Raw genomic sequence first — 27138 nt, forward strand, 5'->3', positions numbered from 1 at the left:
GGGTGATGGATTGCAATATCAGATAAGATGTTATGTATAAAGTTAGGCTGTTATATATAATATAAAATTATGGATGTTAAAAAATACTAAAGAATGTTAAAATTTAGTTGAGTGTCATTTAATACACGGTGGCATACATTCGCCATAAATTTCCACATTAAGTCCCAGATTCGCCTTGCGCAGTTGAGCCAAAAGCAGCAAATAGCAACTGTGGTATGGTGCTCCCAACCATTACTTCATTGCGATAATCAAATTAAGGGTAGAAAAATAAGCAATAATTATGTAATGTAACTCATTGGAAGCTTTTTTTTGTAAAACCAAAAGGAAATAAAAAAGTTTTTTGTTTCGCTGTCATATTAAAATTTTGACTCATTTCTATATATTTTCATATAATTGTAAATGAAAAGGGGCTAAGAAATTATTTATATGTCTGGTGATTAGAATACATTTTTCTAAAGGAGGGGGAAGGGCTATTCATTTAGGTAAGCTCTATATTAAAGCCAAAAATTAAGCAAAAAGGGAATTTATAAAGCACGAGAGATGTAAGTAACAATTAAATCCACGTTAAATTCAGACAGAAATATTTCAGTTTTGGACTGTTAAAATGTTTTTGACTTAATTTACTGTCTTGCTTTGTCCTCTAAAAGCAGGATCGTGAGCTCATCCCTCTATCTCAAAATTGGATCATCTTCATTGCGTGCCTCTGAATTCAAATGTCGCGCACGCCTTTTTTCTCACATACCTCAGGGTCCTAACTACGAAAAGTCAGACTGCTGCCGCCCCAAAAAATTGTTTTAGTGAAATAACCATTTTGCTAAGAGTTTTAGTTTTACATGCACTGCTTAAGTCCTTGTACATTTTCTTTGAGTATACTTTGATACTTTTGTTTCCCAATTATGCTGAGTTCCGATTAGAAATAGTGAATGTTCTTTCGGTTTGGTGGATTTTATCATTTCTTCAACAATTTTACAACTGGTAAATTCCTTCAAAATTTGTTTACCTTGTCATTAATAAGATTTCTCTAATCCGTGGAAACGTTGGTGTACATTATACAGTTTTTTTAAACATAAAAAGATACTGATGTAGAATAGCCACAAACACCCAAGCATTTTCTCTCTCTCTTGAGCCCAAATAATTGCAACTCTGGGTTTTAGTAATATTAAATTACGTATCAATGTGAAGTTTTATTAAATTTAATTTTTGAGCAATTCGCCTTTTCAATTATTTATATGATTTAGCTTTGAATCACCTAACATTGGCCATAAGCGCAATGTAATTCGTTTCAGGTGATTAATTCAAATTACAAAGAGTCTTTCGGGTTGGTCAAAAGTATCATTTCTTCATAACTCAACAATTGAATCAACCCTTCAAAAATTGTAAATGTCAGATGGGAATGAACAAGATTCTTCAAACATAGGTGGAACCACGGTTAGTATATATAAGTTTTAATTAACTGGGTAGAGTGTTTTTTATTCTTTTGTTTTAAAGCATAAAAAATTTTGATTATTCATAAATCAAATTTTAATTTATTGTCTATTGATTGTAAATTTTTAATAATAAAAATATTTTATTAAAATATAAAATGTAAAGTAAGTAGAGGACTTGTAAGACAAGAATCAATAAAGTAATAAAGAAATCGAGGGGATGACCACTCCCTAGTTGAAATTCATAATCTCTTGCGTTTAAGTGTTTTTGAAATTAAACAGGGCTTAATAGAATATAATATTTTAAGCTTCAAATGTCGTTAAACTAAGGCTACCATATAAAATCGTAAAAAAACAAATATGTCGATTTTGGAATTACGAGTAAAGTTGGCAGGTTAAGTTTCAAATTCTTAGTCGTAGAAATTACAAAAGAAATGTTACTAAAATATAAATCTGGCAAAGAATAGGGGGAAGGGGGATATTATGCAATACATAGAGTAGAAAAAGTATGATTGATTATCCCAAGCCTTCTTATATAAATATTCTATAGGTATTTAGGAAGAAAGAACCCAAATGCTTTCATTTACTTTTGTCCTAATTACTTTAGCAGCAAAAAGGTCGAGCAAAACCGTATTTGTTTTTATTTGACCTTTTGACCTAATAAATCAAATAGTTCGTGGTAACAAACTAAGTACAGAGCGATGCGCCTCAATTGTAACCGAAACTTTAAGAATCAGGGTTATGATAATAGTAGATACATCAAAAGAATTGAATTTTGATATTTATTCAAAATATAGAATTCGTGAAGTTTTGTGCTTTCCCCCAAAGTTTCGAGCCTGAGAAAATTTGCCCAATTTTTGAAAAAGAAGGAAACGCCCCCAAAAAATGAAATGATTTAATGAAAATCATGCCATAAGGTTCAGCTTATCAGAGAACCCTACTTTAGAGGTTCAATCCCTTATATATAAAAATGAGGAATTTCGATTTTTTTGGTCGAAAACAAGGTCACAGATAGGTGTTGATTTGTTTGTTTTCCCCATGGGTGATCACATCGGACCATTGATCCTAGATGATCTGTAGAGGGTTCGTTTAATAGGAAATAGAAAGACCTAGTAGCAAAGTTTTCTACTCAAAAATTTGAGATAGCCATTTTTTTCAGCATGGTCTAAAGATCTAATAATAATAGTTTTGAGGATGACTGACCCCTCAAAGCTTCTGGGGGAAGGGTTGCAAGTATTTTTTAATTTACACCCCCTAAAAGGTATAGGTTCTTAATGAAAATCACACCGTCAGATTCAGCGTATCAGAGAATCATGCTGTAGGGTTTAAAGCTCTTATCTGCAAAAATGTGGAATTTGTGTTTTTTGTGCGAAGAAAGATCACGGATGCGTGTTTACTTGTTTGTTTGTTTTTTTTTTTTCCAGGGGTAATTATGTAGACTCAGTGGTCCTAAAATTTCGCGAGAGGGATCATTCGAATGGAAATTAAAAGTTCTAGTGCCCTTTTTAAGTGACCAAAGAATTGAAGCTAAACCCCCTCCCACCCTCATTTTTCCCCAAAGTCAACAGATCAAATTTTGTGATAGCCATATCTCTTTAGCATTGTCGAATTATCCAATGATAGTTGAAATATCTCAGTCTTTGAGGACGACTTAATCCCCTACCGTCCCAAGAAGAATGGCTGTAAGTTACGAACTTTACCCATTGTTTACACATACTATTAGCTATTGGTAAGCATACAGACATTTTCTGGGGGGGGGGTGAGGAGGATTGGGTCCCGTAGGAAGATTTTCCAAGGGAAGAGTTTCTTATGGGGAAAAGAGATTTCTATGAAGGGGGCACTGGATATTCCAGCGCAATTAAAAAAAAAAACGATCAGAATTTAAATGTAAAAAACAAGCTTTTTAGACTGCAAGTAAAAAGTAACATTAAAACTTAAGACGAACAGAAACTATTACATATATGAGGGGGTTCGTCCCCTCGTCAATACCTCTCTGTTTACACTAAAGTAGTTTTGGTAATTTCAAAAGAGCTATTTGTTCTAATCAAACGGCTTGTGTGATTCAGGGGTCATTCTTAAGGAAATGGAACAAAATTCAAACTTTAGCGTAAAGAGCGAGGTATTGACGAAGAGGCGAACTAACTCATATTACGTACTTGAGGAAGTTCCCCCTCCCCTTTCAATACCTCGTTGTTTACGCTAGAGTTCGAATTTTGTTAAATAGCGGCCGATATAAGCAATAATTTGTTGGTGTTATTTTCCGTTCAAACTTAGCATTTAGTTTTACTGTAAGCTGCTTTATAACTATGATTTTTATGTGATACTGAACAAAAGATATTGTATGTCTTCGGCTTGTGGTTATTATTAAATTTTAAAAAAACAAGTTTTTTCCAACTAAAAGTAGGGAATAACATTGAAACTATTAATGTTTTAATAAATTATACATATACCTAGTAAATACGTATATATTATTAAGTATTATATCATAATAAATTATTACCCATATTTTAAAGATATTTTTTTCATGCATTTCAGTCATTTGAGAATTGCTCAACTTGGGAATCATTTTTATAAAAATAGTTTCGTCCTCTTTGGTCGTTTTGTTACTATGCCTTACAAAATTAGTTTCACAAATATCACTAATTTAAATTACGTGGGAAAATCTTTTCATGGAGAATTTTTCGTGGGGGAAGGGTATTTTCCATGGAGGGGAGCTGGATTTTCTCGATATTATTAAAGAAACTTTCAGCAGTTAAATAAGAACGAGTTTTTTTCAACTGAAAGTAAGAAGTAACATTAAAACTGAAAACTAACAGAAAATATTACGTATATGACATGGTTTGCCTCTCCCCTGTAGCTTGCTCTTGCGCTGAAGTTTCTTTTTTAGCTTTGAAAAGAGGCTACTATTCTAATTAAATAACCTTTTTGATTCAGGAGTCATTCTTAAACAACTGAAACAAAATCCACACTTAGGTTATTATTTGTTTAAAAAAAGTAAAATTAATATTCAAATTTCACGTTAATTATTCATACACGGTGAGTGAAAATTAAAATCTGAATTAATTCAAAAACGTTCAGAAATTCAATATAAAAAAACAAGTTTTTTTTTAACTGAAAGTAAGGAGCGACATTAAAACTTAAAACGAACAGAAATCATTTGGTATATGAAAAGGGCTGTCCCCTCCTCAACACTCCGCCCTTTACACCAAAGTTTTGTATTGTTTTATAAAGTAGAGTTATGAGGAAGAGTCAAATTTTAGCCTGAAGAGCGGGCGTTGAGGAAGAGACAGTCCCTTTCATGTGCGGACCAGTTTCCATTCATTTTAAGTCTTAATTTCGCTCCCTACTTTCAGTTAAAAAAACTTGTTTTTTCATTAAATTAAGTTTAAGAACAGGGACGTTTAAGGCATTTATTTGAAACAATTTTCTATTTCCCAAGAACACACGAGGAGTATGTCTCAGGATGGGACAGTGGGGTGAATTCAGTAAAATATAGTGGGGAGGGCGAGATTCATTTTTCAAACCAAGAAGGGTCAATTTTGATTATTTTTTTTCAATGAAAACAGAAACAGATAGCCCATTTGTAAATGACAATTCTAAAAAATATACCACTCAAAATATAGAAGGAAGGGGGAATGAATTTACAATTGATCCCAATCCTCTGCTAATCGATACGCCAGGGAGGGGTATATTTGTCAGTATAGCAAAAGATGTGAGTTTCCTTATAAATTAACGACTAACGAAATTAATGGGAGCCATAGCTACTCCTCCTTTTTGAAAGCCCCTCCCCCTCTTCCTAGATTGTTTGCTGCTTAAAATTAATTGAAATACGTTGGAGAGATAACCACACATAAATTTATTGTGAGGGGGGCATTGAGAGGTCACAAACTTATTACATTTGGCGTCGTTTACATTACTTGATACTTGATACTTAAGTAAGAATTTGGAAAGTACTTATTACTCGATACTTAAGTAAAAATTTGGAGTACTTGTTGCAGCACTGCAATAAATCATTGAAGAGCAGTAAAATTTAACGGACCACAGGCATACACCCTTCCTTTACAGAATAGATATCTGTTAAAGATGTATTGTGTACTCTTAAAAAGATATGCTAAAAGACAGATGCACATCACAGCTTTTTTTTTTTTAAGAAAAACCGTCCAAGGTTTTCCCGGATTTGGCTTGGCTAAACCTGACTAATGGAGGTTGTCTAAAAATTAAGATCTGCCCACTTCCGCCGGACGTCCAACTTGCTTTCGTTTTTACTTAGGAATATAGCTACTTGTTTCTCTTTAGCGATGCATCTGTTCAATAAAACACGGATCTAATTAATTCTCAGAATCAATGAGTGAGTCACAAAGGCTTCAATTTGTGTTTTCATCTGAAATCTTGAATTCAAGTGTTCAGATTAAATATATAGCCCTCTAGCCAGGGATGCAGCAAAGGGGAAGCGCTTCCTCTGAAAGTTCTTTGGAACTTTGGGCGTTTCAATTTAGCGTATGTGTTCGCATTTGTTGGCAGATTGGGCGATTTTGTCAGTAAATCCTTTATACCCCCCTCCCCAAGCTAAAACCCCAGCTTCAGCCCTGTCGCCAAAATAGGCATGTAGAAATGGTGGAGAGAGTTTAACCTGTTAGCTCTACGTCCCCCTCAAAAGTCTTAAGAAATATTTATTATCCAATTTGCCACACCTTATAACTTTTTAAAATACACCCCTCTTTCCATACTGGCAAATCTCCTTTGTTAAAATATAAAATACAAAATATTTTCAAAACTAAGGAACAAGTATTTTTTATTGATTGTTTCTAATGAAAATGCAAATTTTTAAAAATCTAGGGGGTCTATTTGCCACGTACCGCTTTTTGGAGGGCACCCCGGTCAGAGGAGAGGGTTCTTATGTTCCATCTTAATATTTAAATTTTCTTAAAATCTGATATGTTGATGGGTTTAAACCCCCCCCCCCCCCACCCAACCCTTCAAACATGCTTGACTCGCAAAACAGTCAAAAATGCGTAAACAAATTATTACTGTGTTTTGTAAAATATTTTGTACCCCCTTATCGAAATCCCCCGCGAGAAAAACCCCTGGATGTAAACTTAGTTACTATGATTAGTTAAAGCATTCGAAACGAATACTATAGGTGACACACATATGGTGGGGATCTGCTGTCATTTAAGTCGACAAGTAATATTGTTTCTTGTACAATACTTGTAACGCATCAGTTAATCAGTAAAAATGAAAACTTAATCCCCCCTTCATCTTATAGAAACGTAAGCATATTTTTTTCTGAGGGGGGGGGGGCAATACATGACTGTTAGGTAATTGAATTGTATATTTTTGGTACTTATTTATTATACCAAACGCACTCAAGAATTAAAGTTAGGTTGATTATGATGAAATATAACAAAATATGATGAAAATATAGTACTTTAGTTTAAACAGCATAATTTGCACTTAGGGGTAAAGTAACCTTACCCCTTAATGGACAAATATATATCCCAAATTATACAAGTTCAGTGCATTTTGTCACTTATCGTTTGTCTTTGTGGAAACATAGTCTTCCAGGAAGATTTTTCTTTAATGTAGGCCTTGTCAGGGTTATACACGATAAGGCATGCTTATATCTAGGGGGGAGATGCTTATGTATTAAAGCGACCCCACTTAAGAAGTGAAGTTAGGAAATATTAAGCATGAAAATGAATTATGCCCAATATGAATGATATATAATGATATGAATTTAATACCTAATGAAATATACCTAAATATGATGAAAATCTAATACTTTAATAACCTAACAAAATTATAACAAAGAATTATGACAATTATAACAAAGAATTATGGAAAGCAGTCCGTCCAGAACTCATAGGCAGATATACCCACCGGTTTTACCCAAACAGTTCAGATCAAACTTCATGAGTGGGGTCGCTATAATACATATGTACCGCGGGGGGGGGGACTGATTTTCACTGGGAAAAGATCGGCACAAAAGTGGGAACAGTCTAGCTTAAGTCCTTTTCTGAACAAAGCACTAGTCTATATGCTAATAGCCAAGGGCATATCCAGGATAAATAACTTCCCGGGATATACTTTAGCCTGTCGACACATCCCTGAAAGTTTCAATTCCCCAGCCCAACAACTTTCCAAGATAGCAAGAAGTCAATTGACTAGAATTTTACCCTTCCCGGGATATACTTTAGCCTGTAGACACATCCCTTAAAGTTTCAATTCACCAGCCCAACAACTTCCCAAGATAGCAAGAAGTCAATGGACTAGAATTTTACCCTTCCCAGGATATACTTTAGCCTGTAGACACATCTCTGAAAGTTTCAATTCCCTAGCCAAACAACTTCCAAGATAGCAAGAAGTCAATCGAAAAGAATTTTACCTTAAGTTTCAATGTTGCTCCTTACTTTCATTTAAAAAAACTTGTTTTTTTATTTAATTTCTGGACGTTTTTGAATTAATGCATGTTTTGATCTTGGCTATCCGCACATAAATAATTAAAACGAAATTTACATATTAATTAATTGAAATTAATCGGAAAATTTTGAGAAAAAAGGAGCGAGGGAGGAGGCCTAGTTGCCCTCCAATTTTTTGATTACTTAAAAAGGCAACTAGGACTTTTAATTTTTTCCGAACGATTTCATAAGTAAAAAATATACGTAACTTCCGAATTAAATTACGCAGCAAACTTCTATATTCGTATGTTATTATTGCGTATATGAGGGGGCTCACCCCTCGTCGATACCTCGCTCTTTACACTAAAGCTTAAATTTTGTCCTAATTCCTTAAGAATAACCCCTGAATCACAAAGGCCGTAGAATAAATAGTTGAAATTACTAAAAAGACTTTAGCCTAAAGAGCAGGTATTGCAAGGAGGTAAACCCCTCATATGCGTAATAATTTCTGTTCGTTTTAAATTTTAATGCTGCTCCTCACTTTCAGTAGAAAAAACTTTTCATATTTATTTTTTCGTTTTTTTTTATAGTAATGCTAGAAAATCCTGCGCCCCCTCCATTGAAAGTCTCTTCCCCCATGGGAAGTTCGTCAATGGAAAGATCCTCCCACGTAAACCCCCCTCAACTCTCTCCCCCAAACCAAAAAAAATGCTCCTGGAAACGTCTGTACACTTTCAACCATTACTGTATGTAAACACAGGTCAAAGTTTGTAAATTGCAGCCCCTCCCACGGGGGAGTAAATCGTCCCCAAAGACATAGTTATTAGGCTTTTCGATTATGGTGAATAAAATGGCTATCTCATAATTTTGATCTGGTGACTTTGGGGAAGAAATGAGCGTGGGAAGGGGCCTAGGTGCCCTCCAATTTTTTTGGTCACTTAAAAAGGACACTAGAACTTTTAATTTCCGTTAGAATGAGCCCTCTTGCAAGATTCTAGGACCACAGGGTCGATACAATCATCCCTGAAAAACAAAACAAAAAAACACGCATCCGTTATCTGTATTCTGGCAAAAAATGCAAAATTCCACATTTTTATAGATAGGAGCTTGAAACTTCTAAGCCAAGGTTCTCTAATATGCTGAATTTGATGGTGCGATTTTCGTTAAGATCGTATGACCTTTAGGGGGTGTTACACCATATTTTCGAAAATGAGGCAAATTGTATCAGGCTCATAACTTTTGATAGGTAAAAGTAATCTTGATGACACTTATATATTTAAAATCAGCATTAAAATGCAATTCTTTTGATGTAACTATTGGTATCAAAATTCCATTTTTTAGGGTTTCGGTTACTATTGAGCCGGGTCGCTCCTTACTACAGTTTGATACCACGAACTGTTGGATAAATTACGGCCTTCGCCCCTGGGATCTGGGGGGTTGTGTAAACCCTAGAGGCATTGTTATATGATTTTCGGACTATTTTAAACAAAATGCCTAACTTTAAATTTCGATCTGGCAAATTTGGGGAAAAGCGGGCTTTGGGGCGCTAGTTGCCCTCCGATTACTTGTGACTCTTAAAGGTGGAACTAAAACTTATTATTTTCAATAAAATGAGCCTCACCTAGAGTTTATACGGCAACTCTTTATGTCAAAATATGCCCTCTGGTCACAAACTACCACATTTGCCCCCAGGGCTCGGAGGGTTTATGTCAACCCCTAAAGAATTGTTATATAATATTTGGACTAGTTTGACCAAAATAATGATTTCAAAATTTTGATCGGATGCATTGGGAGAAAAGAGGGTATTTGGCGAAGGGCTATTCACCCTCGGATTACTTTTAATTCTTCAAATAGGAACTAGAAACTATCAATTTCCAATCAAATAAGCCTCTTCAACATTTTATAAGACTGTCCCTTCCAATTGCCCAAGTCTATTAAATGCCAAAGGGCTATAGCTTAGAGCCTTTACTCCAGGCTTTGGTGGTGGGTTATGTCAACCCCGGGTGTACTGTTACATTATCTTTGGACTGTTATGAACATAATCATTATCTTAAAGTTTCGATTGGATGAACTTGGGAAAGAGAGGTTGTTAGGGGGGAGGGACTAGTTACCATCTGACACCTTTTGAATCTTAAAATGAGAATTAGAATCTTCAATTGCTAATACAATGAGCTTATTCCAAAGTTTATACAGCCACCCCTTTCATAAAAGCGTTATGTGCCCCTTAGGGCATAACTTCAGAACGCTTTCCCTCGAGCCCTGAAGGGTTGTGTCGACCCCAAAGGTTTTGTTGTCCGATCTTCGAACTACTGTAAATTGTTAAAACTCTCTCAGGGTTTCTATCGAATGAATTTGGGGAGAAGAGCTCGTGGGGGAGGGGTCTCATCCAATAAATTTTTACTCTTAAAAAGGACACTTGAACTTTCGATATCCAATCGAACAATTCTTCACCGTAGCTCATTTTATCACTCCCTCTACACTAAGTGCCTCTGTGAAAGAGTAGCAGTTATTAGAAGCAATGCTATGGCGTTGCCTCTGATAAGTTACAAAGACGGTGGCTTTTAAGTTTGGAAAAAGAGTTGAATAAAAATTGAACTATATTTCATATACTGAAATTGGTCAATTGATTTTTTAGCTACTGGAGTCAGTCAACTTTAACATAATTTAATAGATCTCTATTTTATACACAATTCTGAGCAAGGAAAGATTCGCCACTCTAACTAGTAGCGCTATTTCAAACCAGTATCGTTGTATCAAAAGCAGCTGAAATAGAAGCAAGATTATCTAGCGGTTGTCTGAACAGAAGGGCAGCCAATCATCACTATAAGTAAATTTTTAGCGGAAGAGATAGAAGCAACCTCATGTTTTATGCATCAATGTTGATACTGTGTGTTGAAGTTCTGCAAGTCTTTAAGTTAAATCTGCCCCTTCTTAACCACGGCCACATTCCACACAACCACTTTCGATACAGTCGAAATTATATTTTTGAAACTTATGGTATTCCAATAGTCACAAATGAAAAGTAGTGGTTCACTTCATATTACAAAATTAGTCTTAGAGTACGTACCTTAATTGGGTTTCAAGCGATCGAGCATTAAATGAGAAACAAAATGCCTCATCTACTTCTATTGGCTTAAAAATGTCACCACAGGGGTACTGGCCACCTTGAAACTGACAGTATATAGCGATATCATCTGCTTCAAAAATAGCCTGGAATATAGAGGCTGATAAAAAGGGCCGTCGGATCAATTTTTGATTAATAGCAAGGTTTTCAAACTGGCAATTGCGATCCAATGGAGATTTTCATGGCATTTTAAACACCCGTATCTCTTATGGCATCCAGAACTGGGTTTAAGAAGGGGAGGGCAGAGGGGGCACTTACCCCGGCTTCGGAAAAATTAGGGGCGTCAAATTTTAAGTAAATTATTCAAAGATATTAACCCTTTTGTAGATTTTGAAATTTGTTTTTACTAAAATAAAGTGAAGGACGCAGATAATAAATGAAAATAATTGATAAGCTAATTTATTATTGACAAAGAATTAATTAATTAACAAACTAAATTAAAAAATAACTAAATTATAATAATTAAAATCAATAAATTAAAATACTAATTAATAGTTAAATTATTCATATAGTATTTAAAAATAATAGAAAAATTATTATTTTATTAAGAACTTCAAAATAATTGTGTCAATAAATCAAGATTTTATTAAAATTTGATCTGAAAATTTTTCGGAACACAGATGGGGGAAAGTGGTTCGTAAACAAAGATTTTGCCTCGGGTGCAAGAAAGGCCAAAACCGCTACTGAGGGAATCGTATCAAAATTTCCAGAGGGCTATTTTTTCAGAACAGTAAAATAATCGAAAAAATATGTCTCCATTGGATATTGTAACCTTTGCTCTCCGTGTAGAAAGGCCTCAAATTATGTAAATTGCTCATTATTAGTAGATAGGTTTCGTATTGTTTAAATACACGAGACGTATTTAATTCTGGCTGTCCTATTAAATCCTACAAAGATTTTAGTTGTTTCATTAGGCTAAAAATTCGTTAAAAAACCGCTTGTCAGGTTGATCAGCTTTAAACTTGCAGCTGTTTCCGACTGGTCAACGGAAAACTAATGAACAAAACAAAATAGTTTCAGGCTACACTACTGCCAGCACTAAGCCCAAAAAGGGGCAAAATCCTTGTTCCCAGTGGCCTAAAACTTAGACGCATTAGTTTCTTACCCAACAGAAACCTGTTTAAAAAATATATATTAATACTAAGTTGACATGCCTAAAAACAGACACAAAATGGAGCCGAACTCTTTTTTTCGAAATAGCACGGAAATTATTGTCTAAAGTATTATGGGAAAAACGATGTCTATACAAAAGGAAAAAATAATTGACCCCCTCACCCAGAAAAAAAGCCTGGCAGTAGGTAAAACCCTGTTTAGGATGTTTTGTGCTACTTCAAGCCTAGCATACACAGAAGAAAGCATTGGTTTGCCTGAAAATGGGAAATTAAAAAGAGCCAAACAAATTATTTTTATCGACAGCATGAAGCTTAATCAATAAATTTCTAAACCAAGGGTACCCAAATAAAGTGAAAAAAAGAAATGGACTTAAAGATGCACGAGAACAGTTTTTCTTATCAACTTTCTGCTCGTACCTGTAGAAAAGAAACAAAAGCTAAGAGCTTACATGGCACTTGTGACGAGGTCAGACGAGCCAAGAGCCCATATGGTACGAGCTCTAGCAAAATTCCAAGAATCAATAGATTGCTTTACAAGGAAAATCGGAGGCTTAATGCCGATCGGGATTTAAAATAAGAGCTCTGAGTCACGAGGTCTTTCTAAATATCAAAATGCATTAAGATCCGGTCACCCACTCGTAAGTTATAAATACCTTATTTTTCTACTTTTTATATATTTTCTACTTTTTCCTCTCCCTCCAGCCCCCCAGATGGTCTAATCGGGGAAGACGAATTTATCAAGTCAATTTTTGCAGCTCCCAGACACGCCTACCAATTTTTATTGTCCTAGCAAGTCCAGAAGCACCAACCTCGTCAAAGCACTGGACCCCACCCCCTAACTCCCCCAAAGAAAGTGGACCCAGTACGGTTACGTCAAACACGTATCTACAAAATTTGCTTATTCTACCCACCAAGTTTCATCCCGATTTCTCTGCTCTAAGCATTTTCCAAGATTTCAGGTTTCCCCCATTAACTCTCCCCAATGTCAACCGATCTGGTCGGGATTTGAAATAAGAGCTCCGAGACATGAGTTCCTTCTAAATATAAAATTTCATTAAGATCCGGTCACCCGTTCTTAAGTTAAAAATTCCTCAATTTTTTTTAGTTTTTCCAAATCAACACCCTTCAGCTCCTCCAAAGTGAACAGATCCGTTCCAATTATGTCAATCACGTATCTATAACTTGTTCTTATTCTTCCCATCAGGTTTCATCTCAATCTCTCCACTCTAAGCGTTTTCTAAGATTTCTGTTTCCCCCTCCAACCCCCCAGGTCCCTGGATCCGATTCAAATTGAGAATGAAGCATCTGAGACATAAAATCCTTCTATATATCATATTTTGTTAAGATCCGATCACTCATTCGTAAGATAAAGATACCTAAATTTTCACGTTTTCCAAGAATTTCGGTTTCCCTCTCCAACTCTCCCCCGATGTCTTCGGATCTGATTGGGATTTAAAATAAGAGCTCTAAAGCACAAGGTCCTTCTGAATATTAAATTTCATTAAGATCTGATCACCCATTCGTAAGTTACAAATACCTCATTTTTTCTAATTTTCTGAATTACTCCCTCCCTCCAACTCCACCAAAGAGGGCGTATCCAGTCCGGTTATGTCAGTTACGTAGCTTTGACATGTTTTTATTCCTCCCACCAAGTTTCATCCTAATCTCTCTGCTTTAAGTTTTTTCAAAGATTTCTGCCCCCCCCCCATGACGTTGGATCCGGTCGGGATTTAAAATGAGAAATTGGGGTTACAAGGTCTTTCTAAATACGAAATTTCATTAAGATACGATCACTCCTTCGTAAATTAAAAATACCTCAATTTTTCTAATTTTTAAGAATTAACCCTCCCCCTCCAACTCCCCCAAATAGAGCGGATCCGTTTCAGTTATGTCAATCATGTATCTAGGACTTCTGCTTATTTTTACCACCAAGTTTCATCCGGATCCCTCCACTCTAAGCGTTTTCCAAGATTTTAGGTACCCCCCCCCCCAACTCCCCCATATGTCACCGGATCCAGAGCAGATCCGTTCCAGTTATGTCAGTCACATATATTAGGCTTGTTTTTATTCTTCCCCCCAAGTTTCTTCCTGATCTCTCCGCTTTAAGTTTTTTCCAAGATTTCCGGTTACCCCCAACTCCCCCCTCCTAATGACTCTGGATCAGGTCGGAATTTAAAGTAAGAAATCTGTGTTACGAGGCCCTTCCAAATATGAAATTTCATCTAGATTCGACCACTCCATCGTAAGTAAAAAATACCTCATTTTTTCTAATATTCAGAATTAACCCTCCCCCCTAACCCCCCCCCCCCAATAGAGCAGATCTGTTCCGGTTACGTCTATCCCGTATTTAGGACTTCTTTCCCACCAAGTGTCATCCCGATCCCTCCGCTCTAAGCGTTTTCCAAGATTTTAGGCTCCCCCTCCAACTCCCCACAATGTCACCAGATCTGGTCAGGACTTAAAATAAAAGCTCTGAGACACGATACCCTTCCAAACATCATATTTCATTGAATCCCATCACCCGTTCCTAAGTTAAAAATACTTCATTTTTTCTATTTTTTCCAAATTAACCGGCCTCCCCGATGCTCCACTCCAGATGGAGAAAACGACTATTTCTAATTTAATCTGGTCCGGTCCCTGATACGCCTGTCAAATTTTATCGTCCTAGCTTACCTGGAAGTGCCTAAAGTAGCAAAACTGGGACCAACAGACCGACAGAATTTGCTATCGCTATATGTCACTTGGTTAATGTCAAGTGCCATAAAACAAGATCAGTATCCGACAATAGCCTAATGGACTAGGCTAGTTGCTTGAATCCCCAAAATGTTAGCCTGAAAATGGGCTAAGGAAATTTACCTCTGTATAAGTTGGTTTTAACTGTGTTATTTATTTTATCGAAACAGTTACCAAATAGACAGCAGAATTCGATATAGATCTTCGATATAGAACTATTAATACCAAACAAGCTGGTGGAATAAACCTGTGCATAAGAAGATAATTGCTAATTGCAATCTTTATAATTGTAAAGAATGTTTAATTGCCTTCAATAATTGTCATCTTTTAAATTGCCTCATTCCTGTTTTTTTTTTGTGGAAGCAAATATAGCCTATTTTTATTGTTTTTGACTTTATTTTTTGAAGTGTAAATCGTTTCCGTTTAATTACCTTTTTAAAAAACCATAGAAGTCTGTTCACGGTCATATCAGAATCATTGTACTTCCGGATAAGTGCTTGATTCCCCTCTTTTGACCAAAAAGGTTGCAAAGAAGAATAGAATTCGCCAAGCTGTGATAGTTCCTCCAATGTGAAATCAGCGGGGTAAAACCTGAAAATAATATACAAGAAAATAATAGTAATTTTTCTACTACACTTACACTTATCAGTTTCTATTTTTATAGCCTCATACGGGGTCGAAACCACATATGTATAGGGAGGTCAACCCTATCCCAATCCTGGGCCAAAAACAATAAACTTTTGTTTTATATGATCAACAGTAAACTACGTACGACAACTCCCATAACAACCCTCAGAAACGCTAGAATGTCACGTGTACTCCAAACAGACCGAATCCTAAACAGACCGCTTGAATTGAAAATTCTGTGACAAAATGATTTGAAATGCTAAGGTAGAAAGAAAAATTGTCATGCCTATCAAACAGTTCGTGGTAACGAACGGTAGTAAGGAGCGACCTGGCTCAATACTAACCGAAAGTCTAAAGAATGGAATTTTGGTACCAATAGTTACATCAAAAGAATTGCATTTTAATGCTGATTTTAAATATATAAGTTTCATCGAGTTTAGTATTACCTACCAAAAGTTACGAGCCTGAGAAAATTTGCGTTATTTTAGAAAATAGGAAGAAACACAACCCAAAAGTCATAGAATCTTAACGAAAATCACATCATCAGATTCAGTGTACCAGAGAACCATACTGTAGAAGTTTCAAGCTCCTATCTACAAAAATGTGGAGTTTTATATTTTTTGCCAGAAGGCAGATCACGGATGCGTGTTTATTTGTTTGTTTTTTTCTGGTTTTTTTTTCCCAGGGGTCATCGTATCGACCCAGTTGTCCTAGAATGTTGCAAGAGGGCTCATTCTAATGGAAATGAAAAGTTCTAGTGCCCTTTTTAAGTGACCAAAAAATTAGAGGGCACCTAGGGCCCCTCCCACGCTAATTATTTTCCCAAAATCAACGGATCAAAATTCTGAGATAGCCATTTTATTCAGCGTAGTCGAAAAACCTTATAACTATGTCTTTGGGGACGACTTACTCCCCCACAGTTCCCGTGGGAGGGTTTACAAGTTCAAAACTTTGACCAGTGCTTACATATAGTAATGGTTATTGGGAAGTGTACTGGCGTTTTCAGGAGGATTTTTTGGTTGGAGGCAGGGGTTGAGAAGAGGGGGATATGCTGGGGGAACTTTCTATCGAGGAATTTGTCATGGGGGAAGAAATTTTCCATAAAGGGAGCGCTGGATTTACTAGCATTACTTAAAAAAAACAATAAAAAAGTTTTTTTTCAGCTGGGAGTAAGCAGCAGCATTAAAACTTAAAACGAACAGAAATTATTACCCATATGAGGGGCTCACCTCCTCCTAATACCTCGCTCTTTACGCTAAAGTATTTTTAGTAATTTCAACTATTTATTCAGCGGCTTTTGTGATTTAGGGGTCATTCTTAATGAATTGGGACAAAATTTAAGCTTTAGTGTAAAGAGCGAGGTACTGACGAGGGGGCAAACCCCCTCATATATGTAATAAAAACATAAGAATACAAAAGTTCTTTACGTAAGCTAATTCATAAGTTACGTATATCTTTAACTTATAAAAAGATTCGTAAAAAATTAAAAGTTCTAGTTGCCTTTTTAATTAACCGAAAATCGGAGGGCAACTAGGCTTCCTCCCCCGCTCTTTTTTCTCAAAATCATTCGATCAAAATTATGAGAAAGCCATTTAGCCAAAAGAAATAAATATAAAAATTTCGTCTTAATTATTCCTCTGCGGAGAGCCAAAATCAAAACATGTATTGATTGAAAAACGTTCAGAAATTAAATAAAAAAACAAGTTTTTGAAATGAAAGTAAGGAGCGACATTAAAACTTAAAACGAAGAGAAATTACTCCATATATGAAAGGGGCTTTTCCTTCTAAACGCCCCGCTCTTTACGCTAAAGTTTTTTTTTACTGTTTTAAAATGTAGAGTTAAAAGAAAGAATCAAACTTTAGCGTAAAGAGCGGGGCGTTGACTTGTTTTAAAATGTAGAGTTAAAAGAAAGAATCAAACTTTAGCGTAAAGAGCGGGGCGTTGAGAAGGAAAAGCCCCTTTCATATACGAAGTAATTTCTGTTCGTTTTAATTTTTAATGTCGTTCCTTACTTTCATTTAAAAAACTTGTTTTTTTATTTAACTATACAAAAGGATGTATTCGCAGCAAGTATTCTTTTCAACAGAGTGAAAGCGACATTCTAGCCTATTTGGGTGTTTGAAGGGGTGTTACCCTCATTTGTTAATTTCTGCTTTTCAGGCTGACATACACTGAAGTTCATTCATACTTTCGTCATTTTAAATGTAAACAGCATCCCCTAACTGGTTTCCAGAAGACCCATAGCCGCTAATTCTTTTTTCCCCTATTAATTTAAGATGACAAAAAAGTTACAGCAATTCTCTTAAGAAGCAGTTGTTAAAAAAATTTCTTTGACATGCAGGTGACTGTTACATGATAGGGGATGTTTTTAAAGAGATAAAGATGTCTGTCACGTAATAGGGTATATTTTCTAAGAGATGCAGGCGATTATTACATAATAATGTTTGTTTTCTTTAGGTTGCAGGTGCATGTTACGTAATATGGTTTGTATTCTTCAGGATTTCTTTAGTTGTTACGTAATAGTATTTTATTTTCTAAAAGGTGCAGGTGCTTGTTACAAAATAGAGAGTTCTTTTTTCTTTGATTGTTTGAAAAATTCGAGAAGGCCAAGTAAAAAAAAACCTTAAGGGACCCGCAAAATCATGTTTTCTTTTGGTTGTTATGTTAACAAAAAACACGCAAGGGCCAGGAAAAATATTCAGGGCCCCCACAAATTATGTTTTCTTTGCTCATTATGTTTAAAAAACCTATGAGGCCAGAAAAAATCTTCAGGTCCCCTCAAGTAAGGACATTGTCAAAATTGATCATAACCCAAAGTTATCATGCTCAACACACGCATGGCCCATTGTTGTCTGCAAACAAAGGATTTTACAATTATTTCTAGGAACAGAGGGTCAGGAAAACCCTCAGAGTTCGTGAGTGGGGATTCTTCAAGACGCCACACCCTAGTGAACAATTCCACCGGGCTCCTAGCAACTCCTATGGGACCTAGCAGTCGATTCCAATGGGGACCCTAACAAACTTTTGCATCGGGAGGCCCCAAAAAACCAATTCAACCAGGCCCCTAGTGAGCATTTCCAACAGGAACCCTAGTTGTCACTTCCAGTGGGGCTACAGCATTCAGTTCTGCCGGGTCCATATCAACCAATCCCAACAGTTGCTGAAGAAGTCAAATCCAACGGGGCCATAAAACAAATTCCAGCGAAGCCCTAGCTTCCACTTTCAAAGGGTCCATAACAACCAATTCCAAAGGGGACTCTGGCGAGTGATTCTAACAGAGGCCCTAGAAGGCGATTCCAGCGGTACCCTAGCAACCTATTGCAGTGGGTTCCTAGCACTTAATTCCAATGGCGACCTAGCAACCAGTGCCACTGGGCCCCCTAGCGAGTAATTCCAACGAGCCCCTAGCAACCTTATCAACCGGGGGCCCTTGGAAACCAATTCTATAGAGGTTCTAATGAACAATTCTAGTGGGGGCCCCAGCACGAACTGCCAACGGGGGCCCTAACATCCAATTCTACCGGTGTCCAAACATCCAATTTCACCGAAAAGACGTTTTCTAAGACATTTTTTTCAAGACTTTTCTTAAGACGTATCAAGACATTTCAACACATTTTTTAAGACATTTTATATCAAGATGTTTTTTAAGATTTCTTTGGTTGTTATGTGATAGGAGACTCTTTATTTATGTTAACTAGGATGCAATCTCACCTGACATGCTAGACTTTGGTGACATGTGGGGAATCGCCACTTCTAATCTAGCAAGGCACACATGTAGATGTTACGTAACGGCAGTACAAATGTGGGTGCTACAGAATGGCGCCGTGTGCGTGACCGTTGCGTAATGACGACGCACATCTGGGATGTTGTGCAATAACAGCGCATAGGTGGGATGTTGATTATTTTTTTTAAGAATAATGAAAAATAATGAGAATTTTTTGTGGGAATCTTCACTAAAGACTTTTATTAAATCGTAAATACTAAAAGCTTTTAAATATACGACCTTTAAAAAAATAAAACTGTAGAATTAGAAAAGTAAAACATTAAAACTAAAACTTTGAAACTATAATCTTAAAACCCTCAAAAAATTACTTTTTCAGATTACTAGTCTAAAAATAAAAACTATTAAACTAGAATTTTAAAACTGAAACTTCAAATAAAACTTTGAGAGTAGAACTTCAACACTAAAAAAAAGAACTTTTGAAACTAAAACTTTTAAATAATAAGAACTTTAAGACCTAAACCTCAAAACTGGCAATTTAAAACAAAAACTTCTAAAACTATAATTTAAAAATCAAACCTTAAAATCACAATTTTAAAACTACAAATTTAAAGCAAAAAACATAGGTAAAACCTTAACATTGAAACTGCATTTTGAAGCTTCAAAATAAAGTTTTTAACAAAAATTTAAAAGCCAGAAGAAAAAAAATTGAAGCATTAGAACTATAATTTTAAAGGTAAAACCTTAAAACCAAAACTTTTAAAACTATTGCTTTAAAAATAAAACTTTAAAAACTCAAACTTTAAAACTTTATCTCATCTTACATCTAAAAAACTTTAAATTAAAAAATTTTATAGTAAAAAAAGTTGAAGGCCCGAACTTTAAAACTGATAATTTAAAACTCTTAAAACTAAACTTTTAATACTGAGACCTTTGAAAAAACTTTCAAAGCTAAAGCTGGTAATATAAAAAATTAAGACCTACCTTTAACACTGATAGTTTGAATTCGAAAACTTTGTGACTAAAACCTTAAAACCAATACTTTTCAAACAAAAACCTTTAAAATTAAAAATTTTAAAAACAAAATTGTATAAATAAACTTTAAAACTAAAACTTCAAAATAAAAGTTTAATACTAATACTTAAGATTAAAAAAGTAACTTATTGAAGCTTTAAAATATTTTTGAAATATTGCTTTAAATCTAAAAACTTTTAAAAATAAAAAGCTTTTTATATTAAACTTTAAATGTAAATCCTAAGAAAAAAACTTTTAAAGATAAAACTTAAAAATTGAAAAAAACCTTAAGATGTAAACTTTAAAACTAAAATATTTAAATCTATAAACTATAAAACTAAAACTTTTAAAATAAAAGGATTAGGATCTAAAATTTAAATCTGATAATTTGAAACCATAAATTTTATTTCAAACACTTTAAAACTAAAGCTTTTAAAACAAAACCTTTAAAATTAAAACTATAAGCGTAAAACCTTATAGACGAAAAAATTGTGAAACCCCCTTTTAAAATAAGAGAAAATTAAACATAGACTTTAAAGCGGATAATTTAAACCTTGTGATTTTAAAACGAAAGTTTAAAATGAAAACTTTAAAAAAAATTAAAAACTGACGAATTAAAAATAAAACTTCTAAAACTAACTTTAAAATTGAAACTTCAAAATTAAAAGCTTGAAACTAAAAGTTCAATGCGAAAAAATATTCGTAAGACCTTTAAACTAAAACTGCAAGAACAAAACTTGAAAATAAAAGCTCATAAGAAAAGTTTTAAAGTCACTAAAAAATGAAAAAATTAAAACTAAAACTGTAAAAGTAAAACCTTAAAACCGAAAACTTTGAAGAACTATCGATTTAAAAATAAAATTTTGAAAACTCAAACTTTAAAACTTTAACTTTCATATTAAATCAAAAAAATTAAGTTCAAATTTTTAAATTAAGAAAAAGAACTAAGGCCTAAACCTTAAAACTGATAATTAAACTTGTAAAAAATTTCAAAGCTAAAACTTGTAAAATAAAATTTAAGACATAAGCTTTAAAACTGATAATTTGAAACCAAAAACTTTGTCACTAAAACCTTAAGACCAATACTTTTAAAACTAAAACCTTTAAAATTAAAAATTTAAAACTAAAACTCCAAATAAAAGTTTAAAGTTAATACTTAAGAACTAGAAAAGTAAAACATTAAAGCTAAGACTTTGAAACGAAACTGGAAACCAAAAACTTTTCAAAACTATTACTTTAAAACAAAAAATTTCTGCAAGAAAAACTTTTTAGTTTAAAATTTTAAAAGCTGAACCACAGAATAAATTTAAAGCGTGAACTTTAAAATTGAAAAAGAACACCATTAAGATCTACACTTAAATATAAAATCTTTCAAAACTGTTCAAAATCTTTCAAAGCTTAAGATCTAAACTTTAAAAATAAAATCTTTAAAACTATAAGCTTTAAAATAAAACTCTTCTAAAATAAAACTTTTAAAATAAAAGAACTAATGTTTAAACCTTATATCTGATAATTTGAAGCCAAAAACTTCATGTCTAAAACCACAAAACTAAAAATTTTAAAACAAAACCCTCAAAACTACAACATTAAAACAATTAAGCCTAAAACTTAATAAATAAAATAGCTTTTAAATCAAGAGAAAGCGAAACTTAGACTTTAAAAAAGATAATTTAAAACTTTAAAAATGAACTTTGAAACAGTAACTTTAAAATAAAAAATATAAGACTTTAAAACTTACAATTTAATGCTAAAACTTCTAAGACTAACTTTAAAATTGAAACTTTAAAAATTAAAGCATTAAAACTGAAAATTTAATGCAAAAAATTCGTAAAACCTTAAAACTAAAACTAAATAAACTAAAATTTCGAATAAAAATTTACAACAAAAATTTTAAAGCGAGAAAACAAGGCACTTTAAGATCTAAAACTAAAAAGTAAACTACTAAAATTATAAGGTGCAAAACAACTAACTTTTTTAATTTAAAAGATTAAAACCTACAACTTCTTGAAACTAATCAATGACAGGTTTCCACTGTTCAAGTAAAAACAATGGTAATTTTTTGTTTCAAAATTCATTTTTTTGGGAAAAAGCTTGAAAAACTCTAAAGTGTAATAATGTTCCCAGAGGGTCTCATCGAGCTCGCACATTGTGCAAGGCTGGCCTAAATTGCCAGGAATCATCAGAAGAAACGGAAAATATCATAAGTGTGACAATGCTTACCAGAGGGTGCCGTGCGTCAGCCATTGACTATCACAGGGTGGGAATTGGTATTGAACATCGCAATATAACAATGAAATGGCCAGTTTCTTATGTTCAAATAAAACCAATGGCCATTTTGAGATTATAAAGTTATTTTTGTAGGAAAAGGGTTTAAAAACCCATAGGTTTGATAATGTGTGCCAAAGGGTGCCGTCGGGCTAGTAAAGTGTGCCGCACCGAACTCAGTTACCAGGAGTCATCAGGAAAAACCCTTTTGGGTATTTTTTTTTTTATGTTTAAACGATTGGTTCTAAAGTGACCAGACATTTTGGTCGAAAAACGCCTGAAAAGTGTCTTAGTTATGAAAATTTGTGCTAGAGGGTATTATCGGGCTGGTAGATTGTACCAAACTGGCCTCAATTGCCAGGAGCCATGAAAAGAAATGTTAATGGAGGTTTTTAATTAAGTTCAAACGATCGACCCTGCTGTAAAGCGATATTTTTGCAGGAAAATTCCCCCAAAACGCCATATATGTAATAACGGTTGCCAAAAGGGGCCGTGTTTCAGCCATTGAGTATCATAGGCTAGGAATTGCCATGAAACATTGCAATCTAACAATGAAATCATAAGTTTTCGCTTTTCAAGTAAAATCCTTGGTCATTTTTAGTTTATAAGGCTTCTTTGGGAGAAAAGGGTTTAAAAGGCCTTAGATAAGATAATGTGGGCCAGAGGGTGTCATTGGGCTGGTATATTGTGCCATGCTTGCCTCAGTTGCCAGGAGGCATTAGAAAAAACGTTATTAGGGTTTTTCATTAAGTTTAAACGATCGATTCTAGTATAAACCGATAATTTCGGAGGAAAATAGCCGAAAAAGGCCATGTTTGTGATAATGGTTGCCATGGGGTGTAGGTTGTTATTGATTGAGTTTCAAAGGCTGGGGATCATCATGGATCATCGCAATTTAACAATGAAGCGGTAAGTTTTCGCTGTTCAAATAAAAACAATAGTCACTTTTAGCTTAAAAAGTTATTTTTTTGGGGAGAAGGTTGAAAACCCTAAGGTGTGATAATACACGCCAGCGGATGTCAAACGGCTGGCAGATTGTGCCACCCTGAATTTAATTGCCAGGAGTCATTAGAAGACATGAAATTGGGACTTTCATTAAATTTAAACGAGTGATTCTAGTGTAAATGGACATTTTTGCAGATAAATGTGCAAAAAAATGTCATATGGCTGAAAATGGTTACCAGAGGGTGCTATTTGTCAGCCATTAAGTGGCATAGGCTGGGAATCACAAAGGAGCCTTGCAATCTAACACTAAAATGGCAAGTCTCTGCTGTTCAAATAAAAACAATGGTCATTTATAGTTGATAAGGCTATTTTTGTGGGAGGAAGATTGAAAACCTTTAGGTGTGATAATGTGCACCAGAGGGTGTAATCATGCAGATACACTGCTCCACACTGGCTTCAATTGCCTGGAGTCATCATAAGAAACGTTATTCAGGATTTTTCATTAAAATTAAACAATCAATTCTAGTGAAAAGGAACATTTTTGGAGGAAAATATCCGAAAATGCCATACGTGTGACAGAAATGCCGGATGGTGCCGTGTGTTAGCCATTGAGTGTCACGGGCTCAGGATTACTAGAAAATAACACAAAACAAAACATGAACAAAATATTGCTTCTAATATTTGATTTTGCTTCTAATAAGTATACCCCTTCACTCAAAAGATCTAGATTTAATGGTTAAAAGTAATCGTTTCATGCAGTATTATATTTTTGATTTTGTAGATATACTTAAGGCCACTTTATCAGTATTTGACATCATGTAACATCTGACTGATTCAAAACCTAGTTTAACCTGCCTTCGTCACGTTAAAAAATCGATAACGCTCCAATAAGCAGCTGCACATAAATTATAACCAATTTATAATAATAAATATTCTCCCCTACATGCCGATTATTGCTGGCATAGGGGACATATAATCCATAGCTTCATCGAAACGTCTTCATTAGAAAGAATTACCCCGAACAAAAAGATTAGAAAGGGTTTCTTGGTCCAGTCTCTAGTGCTCTAATCCGTTGAGAGAAAATCTCTTTTGAATCCTAATATGGACAAAACATTTGGATTATAAAGGTTCCCTGTGAAACAAGAGCTAAGAACTCGTATGGCAATTGTGACGAGATAGGAAGAACCAAGAGCCAAGAGCTCATATGGCATGAGCTCTAGCAAAATTCCAAGAATCAATAGATTGATTTAAAAGGAAAATCAGAGGCTCAATGCTGGTCGGGATTTAAAATAAGAGCTCGTAGACACAAGGTCCTTCTAAATATCAAAATTTGTTAAAATCCGATCAACCACTCGTAAGTTATAAATACCTCATTTTTTCTCTCCTTTCAGTCCCCCAGATGGTTGAATGGGAGAAAATAATTTTATAAAGCCAATTTGTGCAGATCCCCTGCACACCTACCAACTTTCATCGTCTTAGCACCTCCAGAAGCACCAAACTCGCCAAAGCACTGGACCCCTCTAACTCTCCCAAAGAGAGCAGATCCAGTCCAGTTACGTCAATCACGTATCTACGGCATTTGTTTATTCTACCCACCAAGTTTAATCCTGATCTCTCCACTCTAAGCGTTTTCCAAGATTTCTGGTTTCCCCGTCTAAATCCCCCAAACACCACCAAATCTGGTCGAGATTTGAAATGAGAGCCCCGAGACATGGATTCCTTCTAAATATCAAATTTCCTTAAGACCTGGTCTCCCGTTCCTTGTGCATCGTCATTACGTAACATCCCACATATGTGCGATGTTACCTAACAGTCGCATTTGAGTAGCCATTACGTAGCCCCATGTGTTTGTTGCCATTATGTAACATCCAAATATGTACCATGCTCAGCTAAAACTAGGGAATCCCCATGGTCCCTGAAGTTTAGCATGCCCTGCAAGATTTCGTCATCCTTAACATACGTAAGCATTTTCTTTATTCCATAACAACCAAAGTAATCTTGAAAAATGTCTTTAGAAAAAATGTATTAAAGACCCTTTGAAATATCTTGGAACCTCTTTAAGAATAATGTCTTAAGAAGCGTGTTGTCGGTGAAATTGGATGTTAGGGCACCTGTTGGAATTGAATACTAGGGCCTACGTGGAATTGCTCGTTAGGCTTCCAGTTTAATTGGTCGCTAGGGGCACCCCGTGTAAAGGGTTGTTAGGGGCCCAATGGAATGCTCGCTAGAGTTCTGATGGAATTGGATGCTAGAAACCCCATTGGAATTAATCGCTAGAGGCCCACAGTGAAATTAGTTGCTAGGGTCCCGTTGGAATAGAAAGCTGAGACCTCCGTTCAAATTGCTTACTAGAGCCCCATCGGAATTGTTGCTAGGGCACAAATTGAATCGGATAGTAGGGGTCCCGTAGGAGTGAATGCTAGGGCTTCCGATAGAATTGGTTACTAGGACTCCCGTTTAGAATTGGATGCTATGGACTCGGTGGAAATAGAGGGCTAGGGCCACTCTGGAATTGACTGCTAGGGCCCCATTAGAACTGCTGGTTTGGAGTCCGGTTAAATTAGTTGTTAGATGCATCCCCGATGGAAAGGTTGCTAGGGCCCTCGTTGGAATCGACGGTCAGGGTCTCACCGGAATTAGTTGCTAGGGCTCCCCGGTAGAAACGATTAATAGGGGCCCGGTGGAATTGCTCGCTAGGGCTTGGTGTCTTGGAGGTTCCCTAGTAGCGGGACCTGAAAGGTTTTACCCTTCCCTTTTTAACAGATTCAAATTAGAATTGAGCATGGTGTGCGGTAATGAGGTCGACATAGACAATTTGAAAAAAAAATTCTACGTAAATCATTGGGTGTGGTATGCTGATTAACTCATAATTTATATAAATTATTTCTATATAATTAAAACTGGGAATGGTATGTTTACAATAAGGTTGACATAGAGAATTTGAAATCATTTCTGTATCAACTTGATAGGTTATTAGCAAATGACTCTGTCAAGTTAATATTTTTTGGAAGGGGGTCTTAGGACAATAGGTTGTTAAATTAGAAATGATTTACGGTCCAAGCTAGAAAATGAGTTTGACATAGACAATTTCAGCGTAAATTGGACAGGATATTGCAAATTGTTTCTGCCAAGTAAATAGTTTAGGAAAGGTGCCGTAGGAAAATAGGTTGTTAAATTAGTAAAAATTTTGGATTTAAATCTTGAAACTGGATTTCTTAGGGAAATGCCTGATGTAAAATGTTAGAGAAAAAGCTTGAATAAGGGAATGAACCCTAAAAAACCTTCATTGATTTTGAAAATTAAAGGGATTCTTTGCAGGTTTATGTTAGAATTGGGCATGGTATGCTGGTTGTCAGGTTGAAACAGACAATTTGAAATCATTTTGACATACATCTGACAGGTTAGTAGCAAATGGTTCTGCGATGTAAATATTTGAATTTGCCAGGCTATTAGCAAATGCTTCTGTCAAGTGAATATTTTTTTAAGGAAGCCTTAGGACCATAAGCTGTTAAATTAAGGGTTTGCCTTGCAATTGGCTTGTCTTAAGGAAATGTTTCACGCTGCATGGTAGAAAATGAGGCTAACATGAAAAATTTGAAACGATCGCATCGTAAATTCGACAAAGTATTAGCACAATGGCTCTATCAAGTGATTATTATTTGAAGGATTCCATAGGAGAAAAGGTTGTTAAATTTGAGATAATTTGAAATTCTCCATGTAAACCTTATTATCAGCATACCATTCCCAATTCTAATAACGTAGAAATAATGTATG

At 35.0% G+C, this 27138-nt stretch overlaps 2 protein-coding genes across 2 annotated transcripts in view; one reads left to right on the forward strand and one right to left on the reverse strand.

Annotated features, from left to right (window-relative positions):
• LOC136040119 (pickpocket protein 28-like) overlaps positions 1–27138 on the reverse strand; it is a 97239-nt gene that overhangs the window by 60772 nt on the left and 9329 nt on the right. The window contains exons 3-4 of the mRNA XM_065724216.1: positions 15223–15382; positions 10890–11032 (exon numbers count right to left, since the gene is read on the reverse strand). Of these exons, the coding sequence (XP_065580288.1) occupies positions 10890–11032; positions 15223–15382 (303 nt within the window). The remainder of the gene's footprint in view (positions 1–10889; positions 11033–15222; positions 15383–27138) is intronic.
• LOC136040117 (pickpocket protein 28-like) overlaps positions 1–27138 on the forward strand; it is a 137792-nt gene that overhangs the window by 585 nt on the left and 110069 nt on the right. Inside the window, exon 2 of the mRNA XM_065724215.1 lies at positions 1287–1428. The gene's annotated coding sequence lies outside the window, so the exon portion shown is untranslated. The remainder of the gene's footprint in view (positions 1–1286; positions 1429–27138) is intronic.

Source organism: Artemia franciscana, chromosome 20, assembly GCF_032884065.1.
Source record: "Artemia franciscana chromosome 20, ASM3288406v1, whole genome shotgun sequence".
NCBI lineage: Eukaryota > Metazoa > Arthropoda > Branchiopoda > Anostraca > Artemiidae > Artemia > Artemia franciscana.